Raw genomic sequence first — 18262 nt, forward strand, 5'->3', positions numbered from 1 at the left:
CCATTAATCAAAGCATCGAGTTTGTGTGTAAATGTTAGAAAAAGGTTCTTATACGTAGATAAGAGCTGTATGAATGTGTGTGACTGAGTGAATTACACTTGTAGAAAGTGTTTTGATTGCTTAAATTGAGTAGAAAGGCAACACATAAGTCCCAGTCCATTTACCCTTACCATTAATTTATAGTGCCACAAGTCTGTGGCCAAAAAAAGAGCAATGATATGAGAGTCTTATGAAAATTCCAAAATCCTGCTCATCATGAGATCTGGCCAGCATGAGATTTAAAAAAAAAAAAAAAAAAACTCCAGCAAAGCTCAAGAACCTTTTACTTCGACTTGATCAACGGAATCGATTCCATTAAATGTAGCATTTCACATTATACTTATGTAACAAACCTACATGAAAAACTTGCATATAATTATATTACTTTAAGTCAGCATTTTGGGCATAGATATATTTTTGTCTTTAGGCAGCATCGTTGTAAAATGTGCCACATTCAAATACGTTTTCAAAAATGGCATCAACATGCATGCATAAAGACATGGCCATGTCCTGATACAGAGACCTACACAGTGGTGGACAGGGTTAAAATTGTCTCAAGCCTCATCCTAATGCTGTAAACATTTTCCTTTAGTCTAACAGAACATCCTCCTTTCTGGGGGGTTTTTTCTCTCATTGCAGCACTTCAGCAGCGTCTCTAAGATCATTGAGAACCACCAGAGAAACCCCCTGGTGCTGATTGACAGTCAGAGCAATGCCAAGGAAGCCACCAAGCTATGCTACCCAGTGAAGCCCTAGGCGACCCTCGGTGACTCCAAACAGCAGCGTGATTGGTGCCGAGCGACTCGGTCCACTGTGTTTGCTGTGAGACTTTACAGAGGTCACTGGGGTTGTTGCTCTGTCACTTAAAAAAGCAGGTTTGAAACACACCCGAGTGCAGAGCTTGATTGTTTCAAAACAAGCACAGGAGTCACCCAGTGCGGGCGTGCATGAGAACCTCAGCAACACAGAAGCTTCCATCGCATTATGTTAAAGATTATTTAGATTGACACCCTGGCGAGTGATGTGACATCACAGTGTTACACTGATAATGAATCGTCTTTCCCCAATTTTCTGAGAACTTTTCTTGACAGAATTCCTCACTTGTGATAATTTTTTTTCCTTTTGACCTAATGCAGTACCAATGCAGTATCAAGCGGTCTGACACTATACACTGTATATGATTTTATGTATGCATTTCTGCCAAACTGACTAAGAACTGTGTGAAAAGCAATCCTTTTTCTATTGTCCACAATGACACCTCGAACTGTAAATCTACAATTATAACTTGCCAAATTGGCATAAATAATGTACATAGAATATTAGAATGCATCTAGAGCTGGACTTTGAGCTGGACACCAACCAGGTTCAGAATAAACCGCAGGAGCACGCAATGGGATTTCAACAAGCGTGTGAGTCAGACAACACAAATTCAAACCCATCCTAACCCTTAATCTGTGGCTAGGATGTTGTGCAGGAGCAGCAGCCCCATTATCTTTTCCCCCTCCTTCAATGGTTGATTGTCAGCAGGACTGCATGCTGGACCTGCCTGCACTGCTGGCCGTGCAGAGCTGAAGTAGCACAGACACAGAGAACTTTTAAACTCATGTTTTATTCACTTTTTTTTTTTAATGCTCAGTTGGTAAACAGTGTTTTAAAATGAATCAAGGAATGAGACAGCTTTGCTGTAAGCAGAAAGAAGCAGGAAGCAGTAGGTTTATGATAGCAATACTTCAAGGAGCAATTTCTACAAGGTTGTATTATTTGGTTTTAATAAAAAAAACTTTTCTTGTCTCATATATTCAGTCACAACAAAATGCCACCAGGAACTGACAAAGTGTTCCATTTATTCTCTCTTCAACATGTAATGCTATCACACTCGTGTACATTTGTTGCATAAAAATAATTCCTAGGCACTTTGTGAAAAATTCTCAGGTTATATAATATATTGTACCTCTAGCGGGACTATGTACAATTATAAATCTCAGAAGCTAAACTGAAAAAGAATTATTCACACTTATGAAACGGAGATTCATGCACAATTTATATACATACATCCATTCAATAGTCAGACACAAACAAACACAAGACAGCAGGCACACTTTTCTCTCTGTGAATACTGAGGGATCACGGCTGCACGAGGAAATGTCGAGCCACAGTAGGATACCGGTTGAGATTGTCATAGGCTTCGGCCTGATAAGGTGAGGTAATGGGAAATGTATATCCTGCTTTCATAGTGCAATCAAAGGATAAGATTATCATCATTTCAAGTCACAACAGAGGAAATGTACTGAGGACCAAAAAAATTACATTAAAAAAAAAAAAAAAAATCATGATCAGATCATCGAGGCCTATTTAAGTTCAAAAATCTAGGTTTGATTTTTTTAAGAACTCAATTTGTCACTGAACATGACACAACACAGGTATGTTTTGAAAGTAGTCCTCAGCGTATTAGCTCCCACTGCATGAACGAATGCATCAAAATATTCTCTTGCAGTTAATACTATATTTGAACATAATTTGGAGTTTATACAAAAGGAAACAAAAAGGCAAATACACTTATTTTGCTAATGGCCTGGGGAGGAAACGCATATAGGAAGCACCTAAAGGCTAAACCTAAGTATCATAAATAAATGTTTCATAAAACAGCTTATTGGGTTTTTTTTTTTGTTTGTTTGTTTGTTTTTAAACACACAGTTTTGGTTTATCTGAGTAACTTGTGGGTCCCTGTGACCCATTCCAAAAAACATAAATATTACAGCTACCACACTGTATAGCCTACCCGTACATAAACTGATCCGTAAAACAGATGGTATGGCAAATATACATATTACAGTGTTCTATAAAGATTTCATACAACAGTGTACTTATGTCACCTTAAATAAAGCTATTGCGTAGACAATAAGACAAACAAGAACAAAGAACAAAATTATCAATGCCACTTCCTTGTGGCTTTACAAATAATCACTAATCTCCAAAAAGAGGTGCATCAAGCTACTCAGAGTGGGAGAGACAATAGGTAAAAATACCCTGAGAATGTGAACCCTCCAGGAAGCATGACTTGATTCTTATCAAAAAAAACAAAACAAAAAAAAACCAAAAAAAAAAACCTTTAAGACATAAAAATAAAAACGGTTTCCATTATTGCGTTCTCATATTGCAAATTCACCTTTTTCCAAACTATTTTAGTTTGCTTTGGGTTGTTTTTTTGTTTTGTTTTTTTAAATCCAGTGTGTGCGACATTTAAGAGTTTTCACAGTTTGGCCTATTCCACTCCACCAGGTGCCGCTGCCGGTGGGCCAGCCACATTTCCTGACTGGTGAAGACCCTGCCGCAAAACCAGCAGCGAAACTTCGTCACGACGTCTCTGCTGGGAGACACCGCGCCCACCATTTCGTACTTTTTCCTGCTCAGCCTGCGAAGTTTGAACTTCAACGAGAACCTTTCCTGCACTGAGTTGGCCGCGGCTTCCGTTCGGCCATCCGTTCGGTCGTCTGCCGCAGGGAGCTCGCCGCTCAAAGCCGAGAGCGCGCTCAGAGTCCTGCGTGACAGTATGACCTTCTGCACATCTCCTCTGTACCTGTTCACAACTTCCATGATCCTGGCCACCTCAGGGATGTCAGCATCGGGATGATTTAGCACTACAACAGGCTGGTCTCCTGTTGGACGCTTTACCAGCTGAGAGGGATTTAAGGCTACCAACTTCAAGGTCCTCTCCAGATCTTTTGGGACGGGCTGCCACCGACAGCCAGGGGCTGATGGGGGCTCTTCTTGGGTGGCTTTACCAGCAGGTGAATGTTTTTTGTTGAGGATGTTTGTGAAGGAGTCTACAGGCACTTCTCCAAATTTCATCCCTTCAATGCTCCGATCACTCAGCTTTGCAGATGGGCCACAGCAGGAATCTATCTTACCTGCAAAATAAAAAGTAAAAAACACTCAGCATACTTAAAATTACAACTCAAAGTTCAAATATTGGGAATAAAATGCCATTGGAAATTAAATCTTCAAACATTTTATGTAGAGAAAGTAGAAATTCAAATTTTACCACGTGTTGGAAGAGCCGGTTGGGAAATAGAGGAAGACTGGGTGCTGGTTTGAGGAGTCACTCCATCAGCAGCAGAACTCATCTCTTCATTCGACTCAGGGTAGTGACTGCCATTCTGTGATGGCTCGAGCCCTATATTCTCAAGGCTTGCTTCAGTCACTGACCCAGCCTTTGGATTTGTTGGACTCATCCAAAGGGCTGAAATGCTCTTGTCAACTTCCATAAAGTTAAGCAATTTCTCTGCATCGCCTTCCAGTTCTTGATGTGCCGGAATCAAACCTTCACGTAGATCTGGCGTGTTTGCAGTCATATTTTTAGAACTTGTTGGTTTTGCAGTGCATCCTGAGGTGAAGTCCTCTTTTGGCTTTGATTGCGGAATTGAGCTAATGGCTTCAAATTGGTCATAGAGTTCAGTCTCGGAACCTTTGGTCCATTCCTTCTGGTGTACTTCTAATGGGCACACGGTTTGGAGAATCTGTACAGTCTCCTCCATTTCCGTATGAGGATATTGCAGTCCATGCTGACCACTGCCCTCTGACGGGGACAAAGAAGTTTGTGACACCCACTGCTTGTCCTTCACAGGATTTTTTTTCAATACTATCTTTAAGGACAGCTCTGGTGACCTTTCATTTGCTTTTTTAAACCTGGTCTTCCTTTTACGTCGTCGACATTTCCTCTTGTTTTTTGGCATGACTTTATATTTGGGCATTTGCTCCTCAGCCTCCTTTGTCAACTTCAGATCACTGGAAACATGATTGCCATCACCATAAACAGGCCCCTCCAGATTTTTAATATGCTCTTCAGTTTCCTGAACAATCTTTAGTTCCTGATTCTCTCGGTTTTCCTGGATGCGAGTGCACTCCGTTGGCTCAGTGTGGGCTGATGCCGAGACATCATTATGTAGTTTATTTTCAGCATGCAGACACGGGGCACACTCGTTCAAAGTTGAGTGACATCCATTTTGGCTGACCACGCACTGAGCATCGCCAGCAGCACTTTCAGCTTCCTTATCTGACGATGCCACCGTTTTCAACCTTTTGCCGTAAGCAGCACCGTTCTGAGCTACAGTTATCTTGTTCTTCAGCGTCAGGACAGTAAGATCTGATGACACGATGCTGTTCTCCTGCATGGGGAGAAGATTTATATCTTGGGGGATGTTTGACAGAACAGTTTTCAGGGCCTTGGTCCATTTCTGGTCACCGGTTTCTCCTGCGACAGATTTCATCAGAAATTGTTGAGTCTCCTCTAGTGTTGTTTGTGGATCTGACAGATGGCAGTATTTATCCAAGAATTCTTTCCCGGGCAGAGAAAGGCAGTCCGGCGTCAGCCAGTGCATTTCCCTAACTGCACTTCTTGTTCTGGGCTTCACATTGGGGATTGTATCATTTGGTTGTATTGCTAGAGAATGAACCACCTTCCTTTTTTTCTTCTGGTTGCCATTCTGGCACATATGGGTAGTCTTAATGTGCTTAGTTATCAACCATTTCTGAGATGCCTCAAAGCCACAGAGATGACAGTGTAACCTCTGAGTAGTTGATAGCTGATTCACATCCTTTGTGTGCACCAACAGATCATCGGCTCCTTCCAGGTCCAAATTATGTACATACACATGCTCTAAAAATACTCCAACATCACCTGTTGAGAATTTCTGGCACATTTCACATGAGTATTTGCCATTTGGGCAGTGATACGCAGTCAGGTGAGCATTGAATTCAGGCCCTGTGCGTCTCACGTCATCATTGCATATGCTGCAGCTAGAAAAAGTGTCTTTGTGGCTTAATAGGTGGACCTGAAGATAGGAGAACTTGTCTGTGCTAAAACTACATACATGACAGGAAAAAACTGGGGCGATCCCTCTGTGTTTTTCCTCAAAGTGTCTCATTAAGTCTTTGGGAGCATATTCCAAATTGTCACTGCACTGAGAGCAGGTGAACCGGAGTGCATTCCCACTGTCATTTGTCCCGCACTGGCTTTGCGGCACTTCCTGCGAGGGCTTCTTTGATGAAGGCCACACTGTGCTCTGCTCCCAATCCTCTGCTATCTTTTTTGGTCCACGCTTATCTTCATTTTGCATAGCTAGGGGCTGAACGGCATTCTTCCTGAGGTGGAGCTGTTTGTGGCGGTCTCTGTTTTTATTGTTGGTACGCTGTTTATTATCTCCTGCAGATGTAGCTGTGCAGATACCCACCGAATCCATGGTTTTATTTTGTTGTTTTCCAGATTTCTGAAAGTGCAGAAAAACACAAGCAATTTGGTCATACTGTGCTTTATTCTCTGTACTTCATCATTTTACAGCTGCTGCATTCACTGTCCTGCTCTGCATCCTAATTTAATACAAGTCCACCTGTTGCTGGCCATGGCCGAGCTGTGTCTACCTGAATGTAAAATTACACATATGGTACAATAATAATATCAATAATAATAATAAACTATTGACGACTACCAGGTGCAGGAAACCCACCTGCTCCATTTACGAACTTTCATGCGCTGCATAAACCCAGCATATATGTGCTATGCTAAGCGATGCAGCTAAAAACATCCCTCTCGACTCAAAAAAATAAATAAATGATGCACATAAACAAGAATAGACTGAGCTAGCACTTTTCAGCAGATTAAACAGAGGGGTGCTGCGCGGCCATTGTGCAGTTTGACTTAACCACAACAAAGTGACAAGACTCGCTTTGTAGAGAGACAACGACCGCCTCGGGAATAAAGTTAGACAAAACCGTAGCACCCGAGTGTCTCCGCTATCGCACAAACAGGAGTGTTTTTAATTTGGCGACCAAGCTAACTGTTAAAACTGAGGCGGCGTTTAACTGATTTGAATTAACGTGACGCACAAGAGCTTACAAAGACGGAATAACTTGAGGGATACAAAGCGTGCCAACAAAGTTACACCGCATCCGTTTATTCTTCTCGCGTCGACTTTTTACTGCACAAAGACCCGAGCGGTTGAATAAATCATTAATAAAGCCGTAGCTGTTTAACTAGTAGTCTCTGAATTTTTTTTTCTTTTTTTTCTTTTTTTTACCTTTTCTTTTGTGGAGAGCTTGACAGCTCAGCGAGTGGCAGCCATGATGGTTTTTCATCCGGGGATTACAGCCTCTGAGCTGCTTTTAGCCTTTAGCCGGGTGCCTCCGTCCTGTCCCGGGCCTACAGCTAAGCACAGACGCCGAGCTGATTTAATGGGGAAAACAGCTCTCAGTGCGCTAATGTAGCGTAGTTTTAAAAAAATACTTCTACTAGCAGAAGACTTGAAAACCGAAAATAGTGGAAATATAACAAGGCGTACATGAAAACACGTATTTTCCAAAATTGTTAGCAAAATAATAATAATAATAACAACATTAACTGGTCGCAGCTAACTACTGCAGCCCATCCTCCTATGCTGGATTTTGTATGACGGTAACAATTTCACTGAGTAGTCTTAAATGTTATTATGAGCTTCCATACAATGAGTGTCTATGTAAATATAACCTTCTAAGGAAGCTGTTCATGTCCTTTCCAACATGAACATTTCTAGAATTATTTTTCCACAGGAGTGAATTAAAGTGAAGCCAGTTGTTAAACTGCCCCCAAATAGGACCTTCACAGATTAGTCCACGTGGTCACATCTCCACAGACCTTCACGCTCACCATCCAATGAAGACATTTACATCACTCAAACCAAGGACACCCTAGGAATTGAAGAATAATCCCAGGCTAGTCACAGCAAAATTTCACAGTTTTAAAGATTGTTTACATTTCTGCCCCCAAAGTGTGCTGCCAACTTTTCCATTTATGTTTTTTTTTAAACAAAAAATGAAAAATTTGGGCATTACTCTTGGTTTTGGATGCTGTGTCAAATACAGTGAATATGCTATGAACTTTATTTTATGCAGTTTTTGAATGATTCGACAGCCACAAGTTGTTATACAACAGTTATGCAATGTCCTCAATTTCACAGTCGCATCCACACCTTGTTCCTCACATCCAGTTTCAAAATAGAAAGTTGGTAATTGTGAAAATGCTCAACTCAAGTCTTTAAAATGGGACTTTAAGAATTATTGATTGATGGCTACATCAATCTTTTTGAATGGACCAAAAGCAAGGTGAGGATTATTACGAAAATAAAAACTATGTAGGAAATTTGTGTCTTTATATTTTTTATTTAAGTATTTAGATCTCTTCGATCATAATTATTGATTCATTCATGATTTTAACTTCTACTGGGTATCCAGTAGACAGTCTATATGTCTATGAAGTGTTGTGTATACAATTAACAGTGACTGAAAAAAAGTCTATGAATGTTACACAATGTAAGTATAATCTGATGGTTTTGTTTCTTTCGGTTTTGTTTTGTATAAGAAGTAAAACCCTGTGGTAGTCAATCAACACAAAAAGATCTGAACTGGTGATAGCCTCAGTCAGACTCAAGCGGGGGTATGTTTGTATTTGTTATTCCATGGAAGGTACAGCGTTGAATGGAGTCTATGATACTGCAAAACACTGAAGAAGTGAAAGTTTAGGTTGCCTCTGCTCTGCCTGCTATATCCTTTGGGTTTGTGGAGCACTTCACAAATTTAATTAACACACAGTGAAGGGCTTCTTAGAGTTCAATAGCAGCTATAAAATTTGACCACTGGGCCTGGAGTGGAGCAAATGTGACACCCTTTATTGCAGCTACTTAATGGGCTGTAGATTCATTCACACTTGTGACCTTTCGGCGATCTTTAATAAGACTCTTTAATTTGAATTGTAAATGGACATAATCACTGTAGGGATTTTAATAAGTGACTTCGTGTAGGTACAAATTAGTATGCTATCTTTTACTGACTGACTTTTTAAGTATTAAAAGTATGAGACAGTAGAATGCTGACTCTTCAGAGTTGACCCTATTCACACTTTCTAAACCACCGACACGACCCAAACTGTGCCATCTGTCCTTTATGATTAATTTACAAAAATCACTTTCAGATTTTAAAGTTGCCACGCTGTTTAGCGTCAGAACAATGGCTCCCTAACAGAGTTTAAATGAATGCATCTGGGCAGCATTGCAGATTTTAGCTGGGTCTCCAGAGGAATGTTGCCTATTTTGAGACACCAATGCCAGGAAGTAAACAGCTTTATGATGCTAGCCTTAAATAGGATCAGTAACTTAAAGGTTGTTTACATTCATCTGCCATTTCTCTCCATGTGCTTTTTGAAAGACTCTGCAGTGGCTTGGTCACACTGCTGAGCCAGACAATAGCTGTCAGCTGTACTCCAAGTAGGAGCTGCATGACACAACAAAGAAGAAGAAGAAGAAAGCCACTGGCTCCCTCCACCCAGGACACCATTCGTTTCCCCTGACAGACAGTTTCAATCCTTTATAAAGACGGCTTCCCACCGCCTCAGCAATATCTACCACAGAGTGGTTAGCATTACCAATCCTCTTAAACCTCACCCCCTGCATGCAGCCACACTCCCAGACTGCTCTTTCCATTATTTAAATGCATCATGGAAGCAGTGTGGTGTTTTCTTGTAAAATGTAAACTCGTTATGCGCCAGACAATATTTAAAAAATAAAAAGGTTGCCTTAAGTGATGTTAATGTTAACCTTTAAAATGTTATCTTCCAAGTTATTGATCCATTGTTGCAAGATAAGGACTAGGTGTGGCTCAGTCAGTTGTACCGGCATTCTTATCACAGCCCCTGGGAAGCCACCGGGGAGTCGACACTTCTTTGATCTTCCACAGTCACGTGATAAAACTTGTCCCCAGCATTGATGGCTCCAAATAGTCAACATTCCTCTGTAGCCCCAGCTAAAATCTGCACTGCTGCCTGAATGCACTTATTTACATATATCAAATCAATTTCCCTCACCATCATCACTAAAATGAGTTCTTCTGCTAACCTGGAAAATCTGGAAAAGTGCATTACATAGAATTCCCCTTGCTCTTGAAGTTATAGAGGACCTGATGTTACTTTAACCTATTTGGGTTAAATTAAATGGTCCTGTGTTTCTGGGACAAACTGACCCATTTTGGAGTTGCATTACAAAAAATGACTGATTGAATTACTTTGCCTGCACTGGGATTTTTTTTAAATGTACATATATATATATAGAATAGAATAGAATAGAATAGAATAGAATTCAACTTTATTGTCATTGGACATGTCACAGGTACAGGGCAACAAAATGCAGTTTGCATCCATCCAGAAGTGCTTTAGCCATGATATAGATATATTACAATATATATTAGCAATAATATAGATATGTAAGTATATTACAGAAATGGGTCTATTATGGTATGTTATAATATATATATATATTAGTCAAGAAAATATTTAGAACACTTATTGGAAAAACAATTATTCTTCTATTGTAAGTTTTTAGAGGTCATCACACTCTCCTGGGAGTAGATAAAACTCAGTGAGGTAAATGAAGCCACAAAGAAAAGAATCACTTTCACATTTGTTATCACAGCTGTGTACACAAACACACGTGACACACATGTAAATTCAATGAGCATTTTCTTTTTAGTAGATTTTCACCATATTTCATTCATTGAATGTGCTGCACTGATGGGTTGGCCCATTATTTTAGTTTTTACTTTCACTTGATATTTTCACTTTCGTGAGAGAAAGGAACAAACCAATATCATCTAGCCTAGAAACCAACAACCTGATTAGAAGGAATGGTTACAGTGGCTCAGCACTACTGTGAGACAGCAAGACAAATAAGACGGATATGGGTTTCTCTAAAACTAATATAATATAATATAATATAATATAATATAATATAATATAATATAATATAATATAATATAACATAACATAATATAATATAATATAATAATTGAGAACAGAGAACGTAAACCCATGTCAAACATCTATGAGAATAAGAAAAAGAAAAAAGTTAGTGACAAGAAGTGGGTGGGTTTTCAAACAACTTAGATGTGAAGTGAAGCTACTATAAATGACACAGGATACTGCTGATGGACATATGACCTGGCAGTAAACAGTGGTGATGCTAGAATCTGTAGGGGCCCTACAGGGGCCCTAGGCAAAAATTGACTTTATTCAAGTGTCTCTCCCTACTGTTCAGTCTAGACTAGCAGCATTAATTATTTCACATTATATTTAACCATCATTAGGCTCATTATCTCCTCCACTCACAACTGTCTTGCCTGTTTTCTCCACCTTCCCTTTTTCCTTCATTGTTTAACTACTCTTCATTTGTCAAGTGTCTTCTGCTGTTGGCGTTAGGTTTGTTTAACTTCTTCCCCTCTTTTATACCAGTACTTAAGTAGAGTTTTTGTGCCAAGACCTATCGTTCAGGAGAATACTGCACTGAGTGCTCATGCTCCAGCGCTGATAAAAATGGTAAAGAGTTGTGGCGACGTCACTGCTTGTGCACAACACGACCAATGTGCTGAGTATAATTGCAAACTTTCAACGTTGCCATGCTGTAGTGTAAACCAGACCCTGCTAGTATTGCCCACTAAGCAGTTACCTGTCTTGCCTTGTGGCCAACTTGCAGTGGGAGTCAGTGGAGTCACATCGGGCCCCCCTAAAGAGGTCGAGTCTCTTTGACTGTCTCTGCAGTTTTGTTTTTGTTTGCTTTTAATTCAAGGGCACTGGTTAACACTGCTGTAGGTTAAAGTTTGTCAGCACTTGGGGGACCTCTTCTGGTGTTGGGCCCCAAGCACCTGCCTTTTTTGGCTGTTGGCAAGCGGAGCCTCTGGCCAACTGGACCAGCTGTCAGCTTCAAAGCAATGCATGATGAGCAAATCACTTCCCATGGATCTTTATTGTTTATCTAAAAATGTGGACAGTACAAAAAATGAAACTGCTAGAAAACTGTTCTTTTACTAGCTTGCTGTGTTTGGCCCGTTTTAACCTTTTAGAATTCAATATAGATAGCCTATAGAAACTGCAATATTGGGACGTGGGCACAAATTAGATGTTGCCATTCCCATTTATTGACTATTGGCTGCAATAGGAAAGCAGCTAAGCTGACTTTGCAGTGATTGGATGTTGACAGTTGTTGCTTATCTGTAATTGGCTGCAACCTGTGCAGTACTTGTAAAGACAATGGAATGATGCTTTCAAGTGATAATCAAAAACAAAATCTCACAGGTAAACTGCGTTAAACAGTTAGATGTTGCACCAAAATGTTTTACAATGCACATCTTTCAGTTGAAAACACGCATCGTTTGCACTTTATCGGCTACAAGCTAAGTCTTTTTAGTTGTAGTGTAGTGTAGTGGTTGTAATGTTTCACCACCAGTTTTTTCCAGCTGTCTTTCGGTTGGTCGTTCACGAGGGGTCGCAACTTTCCGAACAGCACTTGAACGCACCAGTAGTGTTTGCTGGACCAGTGTTGCCAACTTAGCGACTTTGTCGCTATATTTAGCGAGTTTTCAGACCCCCTAGCGACTTTTTTTCTTTAAAAAGTCGCTAAAAAAAGACGTGAAAGCGCGTATCGCTTTTACTCTCAACAAGCAGCGGGTGCTGTAACACAGTCAGTTCTTCTTTTACTCTTTTACTCTTATGCTGTTTTGTGGATCACAAGGTTTAAAACTACTTATAAACACACACACACAAAGTAACTCCACCAGAGTGCCTATTTCGGATCACTTTTGCCGGTCCAAGCCCGGGTAAAGGAGCAGGGTTGGAATTGTGACATTAAAAAAAACAATAATTGCTAAAAGAAATTTAATTTGTAGTTCTAAATAAACTCTAAATGCATTTAGGACGTTTTTTACTCACTTTATGTCTCTTCCACGATGTTATTTCTCTCTCCAACAACATAGGTTACAATTATATTAGCATGACCAATTATGCAAATTAGGTGATGACGTCATTTAGCGACTTCTAGCGACTTTTAGGACAGCCAATAGCGATTTTCCTTACTGAGGAGTTGGCAACACTGTGCTGGACTCGTGTTGCCGACTCTCCGCAGTTACAACAATGAGTGCGAGCAGAGCTTGTTTGGCTAGTTTGAATTGAAGTTTTCTTCAGTGAAACTGCCCGTAATATTTCACTACATGTGCTCTCTGGGTGAGTCTTCGCTTTGGGTTGGACAGGAGTCGCGTTTTTTTCACATTCTCACCTCAGAAAAAGAAGGAAAAAACGTAGTGAGAGAAAGATGATTGACTTCACTGTGCCCACTTCTGATCCGCTATCGTGAAAAGTGACATGGCTGTGTTTGGAGATTTTGTGTCATTGTGCGGCATTTTTTTTCCTGTGCTCTTACAGTTTCTGAGACACGTTTTAGTTGATTAACTGTCTTTCCCATGTTTTGCCTTTGCCAGGTTTCCAAAGCACTGTATTAAATGGAGCTGGAGGACCAATGGTGGAAAGGACAACTTGCTGCAGATATATACCAGGCGCTGCGATACAAAGTGAGTCACACCGGATCATTAATGTGGTGGCTGCTAAAAATAATGCAAAAACTATGAGAAAGGTTACCTGAAGTGTCATCCTTCTCATTAATCAGTAACTTCTTCTGTCGTGCTGTTTCACATTTTGAACACACATTTGAAATCTGAGTTACTTTTTAAAAACAATATTGATTCCTTATTTTAATAGGCATGAACTTGTTTTTGCCCGCTTCGAATTGCTTGCTGCTGGAGTAATATCATAGGACTACAGCAGAATAAACCTAAAGTCTACATCAGTTACAATGAAAGATGTGTCTTTTTGAAATCTCAAAACACAACATGTTGTCCCATAGGAGCTCAAGTTACCTTCCTTCAAAGGTCAGTCCCCTCAGCTCAACTTGAGGCGATACTTCGCAGACCTCATAGCCATCGTCAGCAACCGCTTCAGGCTCTGTCCTACGGCCAGGCACCTGGCCGTCTACCTGCTGGACCTCTTCATGGACCGCTATGACGTCACGGTGCAGCAGCTTCACATGGTCTCGCTCTCGTGTCTTCTTTTGGCCAGTAAGTGTGCAGCTTCACTTTTCAACACATCCAACTAGTAAGTGTCCACACTGGCGTGACAGATCGTGTGATTGTTCTTTGCTTACAGGTAAGTTTGAGGAAAGGGAGGACCGGGTGCCGAAGCTGGAAACACTAAACAACCTGGGTTGCATGAGCTCCATGAACCTGGTCCTGACCAAGCAGGGTTTACTGCACATGGAGCTGCTCCTGTTGGAAACTTTCCAGTGGAACCTGTACCTCCCTACGGCGGCTCATTTTACAGACTACTACCTGTCTATTGCGGTCCATGAGGGTGATCTGCATGATGGCTGGCCTATGAAATGCCTAGAAAAGACTAAACTATACATGGCCAAATATGTGGATTACTTCCTGGAGGTTTCCTTGCAAGGTACCATCCATTTTGGATGTATTTGTGCAGTGCAATCTTGCTTATCAGCATTATCAGTTTCTAGTGGAGCTGATAACGTTGATTTTCCAGTTATCAGAAGCTCCTCAGAGCCTATCCAGATAGCAAACAGTAGTTGAAACAATTAAATCAGCATTTGTATGTCAACCTACATTTAATTGAATCAACGTTGCTTACCAGTTTTGCACCGTCTGTTAATACTGAAACAGCACTGATCATCATTGCTGATGATCAGTGGGACTTCACTGGTATTTCAACTGATATTAAAGAACAAATTACTAATATTATTTTGAAATATTGTATTGCAGAGGACGTTAGTTTAAATATCTAACCTTAAACATTAGGCTCTAACATGTAAATACCAACGTATAACTTTACATCGTTTTAAAGCAGGAGTTTATTCATTTTTTTAAAATGGAGGTTTAGTTTAAAGTCCTTTTTGGTGAATTCACTCCTACATGGTTTCATATGTAGGATTATATGGCTTCAGAACTGCCATAAATCTTTGTGGCGCTTTCAACATGGTGCTGAAAACAATCCTCAGAGATTTTGGTTGTTGATATGTTGATATAATAGCATCACAGAGTTACTCCATGGTGCAAATCTCCTGTTCCACCACATTCCTAAGGTGTTCTAATTCACTTAGATCTGGTGACTGTGGAGGTCATATAAGTACCATAAATTCACTGTCGTGTCCAAGAAACCAGTTTGTTATGTGCCATTGTTCCAGGTGGGAGCAGCCATAAAGGCATGGGTACAGTCAGCAACTTTACTCAGGTAGGCAAAACGATGCTAAACTGGTAATAAGGGCCCCAAATTGCACCAAGAACATATCTGCAACACCATTAAACCACCACCGCAACGACAATTGAAAGTCATTAAACCAAGGGAATGTTTTCTCAGTCGCCTCGGTTTCCTGTTCTCAGTTGGCAGGAGTGGCACCCGGTGTGGTCTTCTGCTGCTGTAGTCCATCTGTTTCCAGTTTCAATGTGTTGTGCATTCAGAGATGCTCTTCTGCATGCCTTCGTTGCATCAAGTGGTTATTTGAGTTACTGGTGCCTCTTAGAGATGGTCACATGTGAAAATCCCAGTAGATCAGCAGTTTCCAAAATATTCAGTGCAGGGTGTCTGGAACCAATTCCAACAATTACGCCACATCCCAAGCCACAACAGCTCAAAAAACGTTTACCACTGTTTACCACCCCCCAATTCAGCACCTACACCGGACAAATGTGCAGTACTCCTAGCAGGCTTGGGCGAATTTTCTTGTCCGTGTCTGCAATGACATCACACTTTGAGGTTTTATCAATATTTTAACATGAATCTAACACTTGTATAGCACTAAAATCTCAAACTTAAAGTTAACATTTTTTTAATGTTGTCTTATAACATTGAGGGAAAGTTAAATTAAATTATTTATCACAGGTTTGCTTTCTCATCTCTTTCCATATTACCTTTAAAAGTTTTCCACTAACTGCTTTTTTAAATAATACATTTATGCCTACACATTCAGAATAATAAGGAAATGCAAGTGGAAAATAACAGTGTCCACTCACAAAAGTTGATCTTTGAGTTTGCTTGGCTAGCTTTTTAAAGAGAAGATGTACTCTAATTGTAATTCATGACTATTGAGAAAATGACTGTTCTTTATGTGTTTATCCTTCTAAAATTAATTTGAATCCTAAAATAATACAGTATGACAGCTGCAGTAATGGCAGTCTAAATTCTACTTTCCAAGGCTATCTAGCGTTAGCAACAATTTGGCTCTTATCTATCATAATTAGATTCTACATGCTAATTTAGATGATTTGAATAAGAAACTTACTTTATAGCATGTTGGTTCTATGTATATTTAAATTTTTCAGTCTGGTATTTTAAGTTATAAATGGGTTACTGAGAAAATACATTCAGTTCTAGCAATAGCTAAAGCTAGCAAACGCTGGCTATCTTAGTATTTAGCTTAGCACGGATGTTTTAGGTCTTTGTCTGTTTGTCTTTTGAAATGTCTGTCAAAGTAGCATCGATGCCTGATGGTTTAGCAAACTAGTGTAGTTCCTGTTAAGCCATAATGCAGTTACTGTAGCAAATCTCAGTTTTTAAATTCCATTTTGGACATAATGTCTGTTTTCATGAAGAAAAAATCTAAAAATGAGGATTGGTCTTTTTTGGGTGTTAAATCTGGGCCTTTTTTTGTCTCCTCAGATCATCTCTTTTTGTGTTTTGCACCTTCACTGGTGGCTGCTGCGTGTGTGGCCGCCTCACGGCTGATCCTTCACCTGTCACCTACATGGCCACCCCGACTGCAGCGCCTCACAGGCTATGCATGGGAGAACCTAATCCCGTGCACAGAGAAACTACTCATGTGCGTATCTAACAATAAGCTTGCACAAAGTTGACTTGTATATGTGCTGAATATGAAAGTGAACGCTCAACATGGTTGATTAAAATGACCTGGGACAGTTAGGTGCTGCGGTTCAGTTTTTGAGAGTGTTTTGACACTGATGCCTCACAATGGCACAGCAGAACAAAAGAAGCTAAAGCACAACAGAAGCACACACCTTACACATACAAGAGATTTACATCAGCACTCGGTGTGCAGCACTGACTCTTTTCGCTAATCAACAGTGCAACTCTTTGTCCCTTCTTTCCACAGTGCACATGACAGTGACGTCAAAGAGGCCAACAAGCAAAAGTGTCAGCAGCCCAACCAGCAGCAGCAGCAGGGTCAGACAGTTTACCACACCTCAGCTCAGTACCTCAACCGAACAAATGCGCAGTACCCCCAGCAAGCTCCACAGCCAGTCGCAGCCCCAAACCACCTGCCTGCCTCCTACCTCAGCCACTCCACTGCCAACGGCCCCCAGAGCATCAACACCCAAACCATCTCCACCTCGCTGGAGGCAAAGTCAAACATTCCCAACAGGGCATTCCAAGTCAGCATGCACTATGCTTGCGCTGCTCCGTGCTTTGACAGATGATGGATTTCCAAGGTTTAGTCATTTTGGAGGAGGTAGAGTTAAGATACTGCCATCCATTTCACCGGATCAGAACAAGATGAAGAGGGAGGAAAAAGGAAAAACAAAATCTTGTTTTTAATTTGAAGAGTCTTGATGAGATTGGTGCAGCACTTTGAATCACAGTACACAACGTGCAATATGCCAAGTCTGCTGTAGTTTTCTTATTTGTTTTTCAAGATGGTTCAGGTAAGAATGTAGTCGTGAATTGCCTATTGGCGCAGTTTGCACCCTGTATCCACTATCACTGTTACTGCGTTACAGACCAAAAGTCTCGTATTCAGTTAAGCCAAAGTATTTCAGAAATACTATATGTACAGTTACTTTGTGCCTTTAGCCATTGTGACTATTAGTATAAGTTAAAACTGCAGTAACAAGAGGGGATTGACATTGTTTTGTAGTTGACGTGAGAGTTAATGTTTCTGTAGCTTTGTGGGTTTTTTCCACAAAAACTATTTTTGTTTGTTGGTTTGGATGAAGGTCATTTGTAAGACAAGGAAATAATATACTCCCCTAGATGTCACGATGTACAGTATTAGCAGAGTAAATGCTCTCCTGTGGTTGGAGGACAGAGTGCATTCTGCAATGACTGTTTTAAATAAAATATAAACCTGTGTTGAATTGTGATTCTAGTCCAGTGGATTTGTTGCAATATGTATCATTAAGTATAACTGCTGCTTGCATGACTGCAACTTGCCTTCACTTCTGATTCTCTGATTTAATACTCAACATGTGGTGTAGTAATCATCTATGAAAAACTCATTTCTGACTTTGCTAGAAAAATATGACCACCTTTATTCTTCAGCACAGCCTGAGCTCTCCTTGTGATTTCTCTAGTCTTTGGGAA

General features: G+C 40.4%; 3 protein-coding genes across 6 annotated transcripts in view; 2 read left to right on the top strand and 1 right to left on the bottom strand.

Moving 5' to 3' along the window:
- The window catches only part of blnk (B cell linker), a 24751-nt gene extending 22916 nt beyond the window's left edge, over positions 1-1835 (top strand). For all 3 annotated transcript variants that reach the window (XM_031726330.2, XM_039621662.1, XM_039621663.1), the window contains one exon: positions 679-1835. In XM_031726330.2, coding sequence (XP_031582190.2) covers positions 679-795 — 117 coding nt within the window. In that variant the 3' untranslated portion in view covers positions 796-1835. The remainder of the gene's footprint in view (positions 1-678) is intronic.
- Positions 1633-8097, bottom strand: LOC116309649. Of its 2 annotated transcripts, none has more exons than XM_031726315.2 (3): positions 7113-8097; positions 4082-6305; positions 1633-3947 (listed from the first exon to the last, which is right to left on the bottom strand). In XM_031726315.2, exons 2-3 carry the CDS (start codon positions 6276-6278, stop codon positions 3280-3282), a joined length of 2865 nt encoding a protein of 954 aa, XP_031582175.1. In that variant the 5' UTR covers positions 6279-6305; positions 7113-8097; the 3' UTR covers positions 1633-3279. The 2 variants fall into 2 exon arrangements, with proteins under 2 accessions (XP_031582175.1, XP_039477595.1); XM_039621661.1 differs by lacking the exon at positions 7113-8097 and adding an exon at positions 6543-7104.
- A 4859-nt stretch (positions 8098-12956) lies between these two features.
- ccnj (cyclin J) lies at positions 12957-18262 on the top strand. The gene is made up of 6 exons (XM_031726329.2): positions 12957-13108; positions 13363-13452; positions 13785-13995; positions 14084-14383; positions 16604-16763; positions 17055-18262. Exons 2-6 carry the CDS (start codon positions 13384-13386, stop codon positions 17377-17379), a joined length of 1065 nt encoding a protein of 354 aa, XP_031582189.1. The 5' UTR covers positions 12957-13108; positions 13363-13383; the 3' UTR covers positions 17380-18262.

The sequence above is a fragment of the Oreochromis aureus genome, linkage group 13 (assembly GCF_013358895.1).
Source record: "Oreochromis aureus strain Israel breed Guangdong linkage group 13, ZZ_aureus, whole genome shotgun sequence".
In the NCBI taxonomy this organism is placed as follows: Eukaryota; Metazoa; Chordata; class Actinopteri; order Cichliformes; family Cichlidae; genus Oreochromis; species Oreochromis aureus.

Bases quoted from the DNA above. Each gene is read 5' to 3' on its own strand.
- ccnj (XM_031726329.2), top strand. From the start codon at position 13,384: ATGGAGCTGGAGGACCAATGGTGGAAAGGACAACTTGCTGCAGATATA. The intron at 13,453-13,784 runs GTGAGTCACACC...GTTGTCCCATAG, and splicing joins ACCAGGCGCTGCGATACAAA to GAGCTCAAGTTACCTTCCTT. The intron at 13,996-14,083 runs GTAAGTGTGCAG...CTTTGCTTACAG, and splicing joins CTCGTGTCTTCTTTTGGCCA to GTAAGTTTGAGGAAAGGGAG.
- LOC116309649 (XM_039621661.1), bottom strand. The intron at 3,948-4,081 runs GTAAAATTTGAA...TTTATTTTGCAG, and splicing joins ACCGGCTCTTCCAACACGTG to GTAAGATAGATTCCTGCTGT.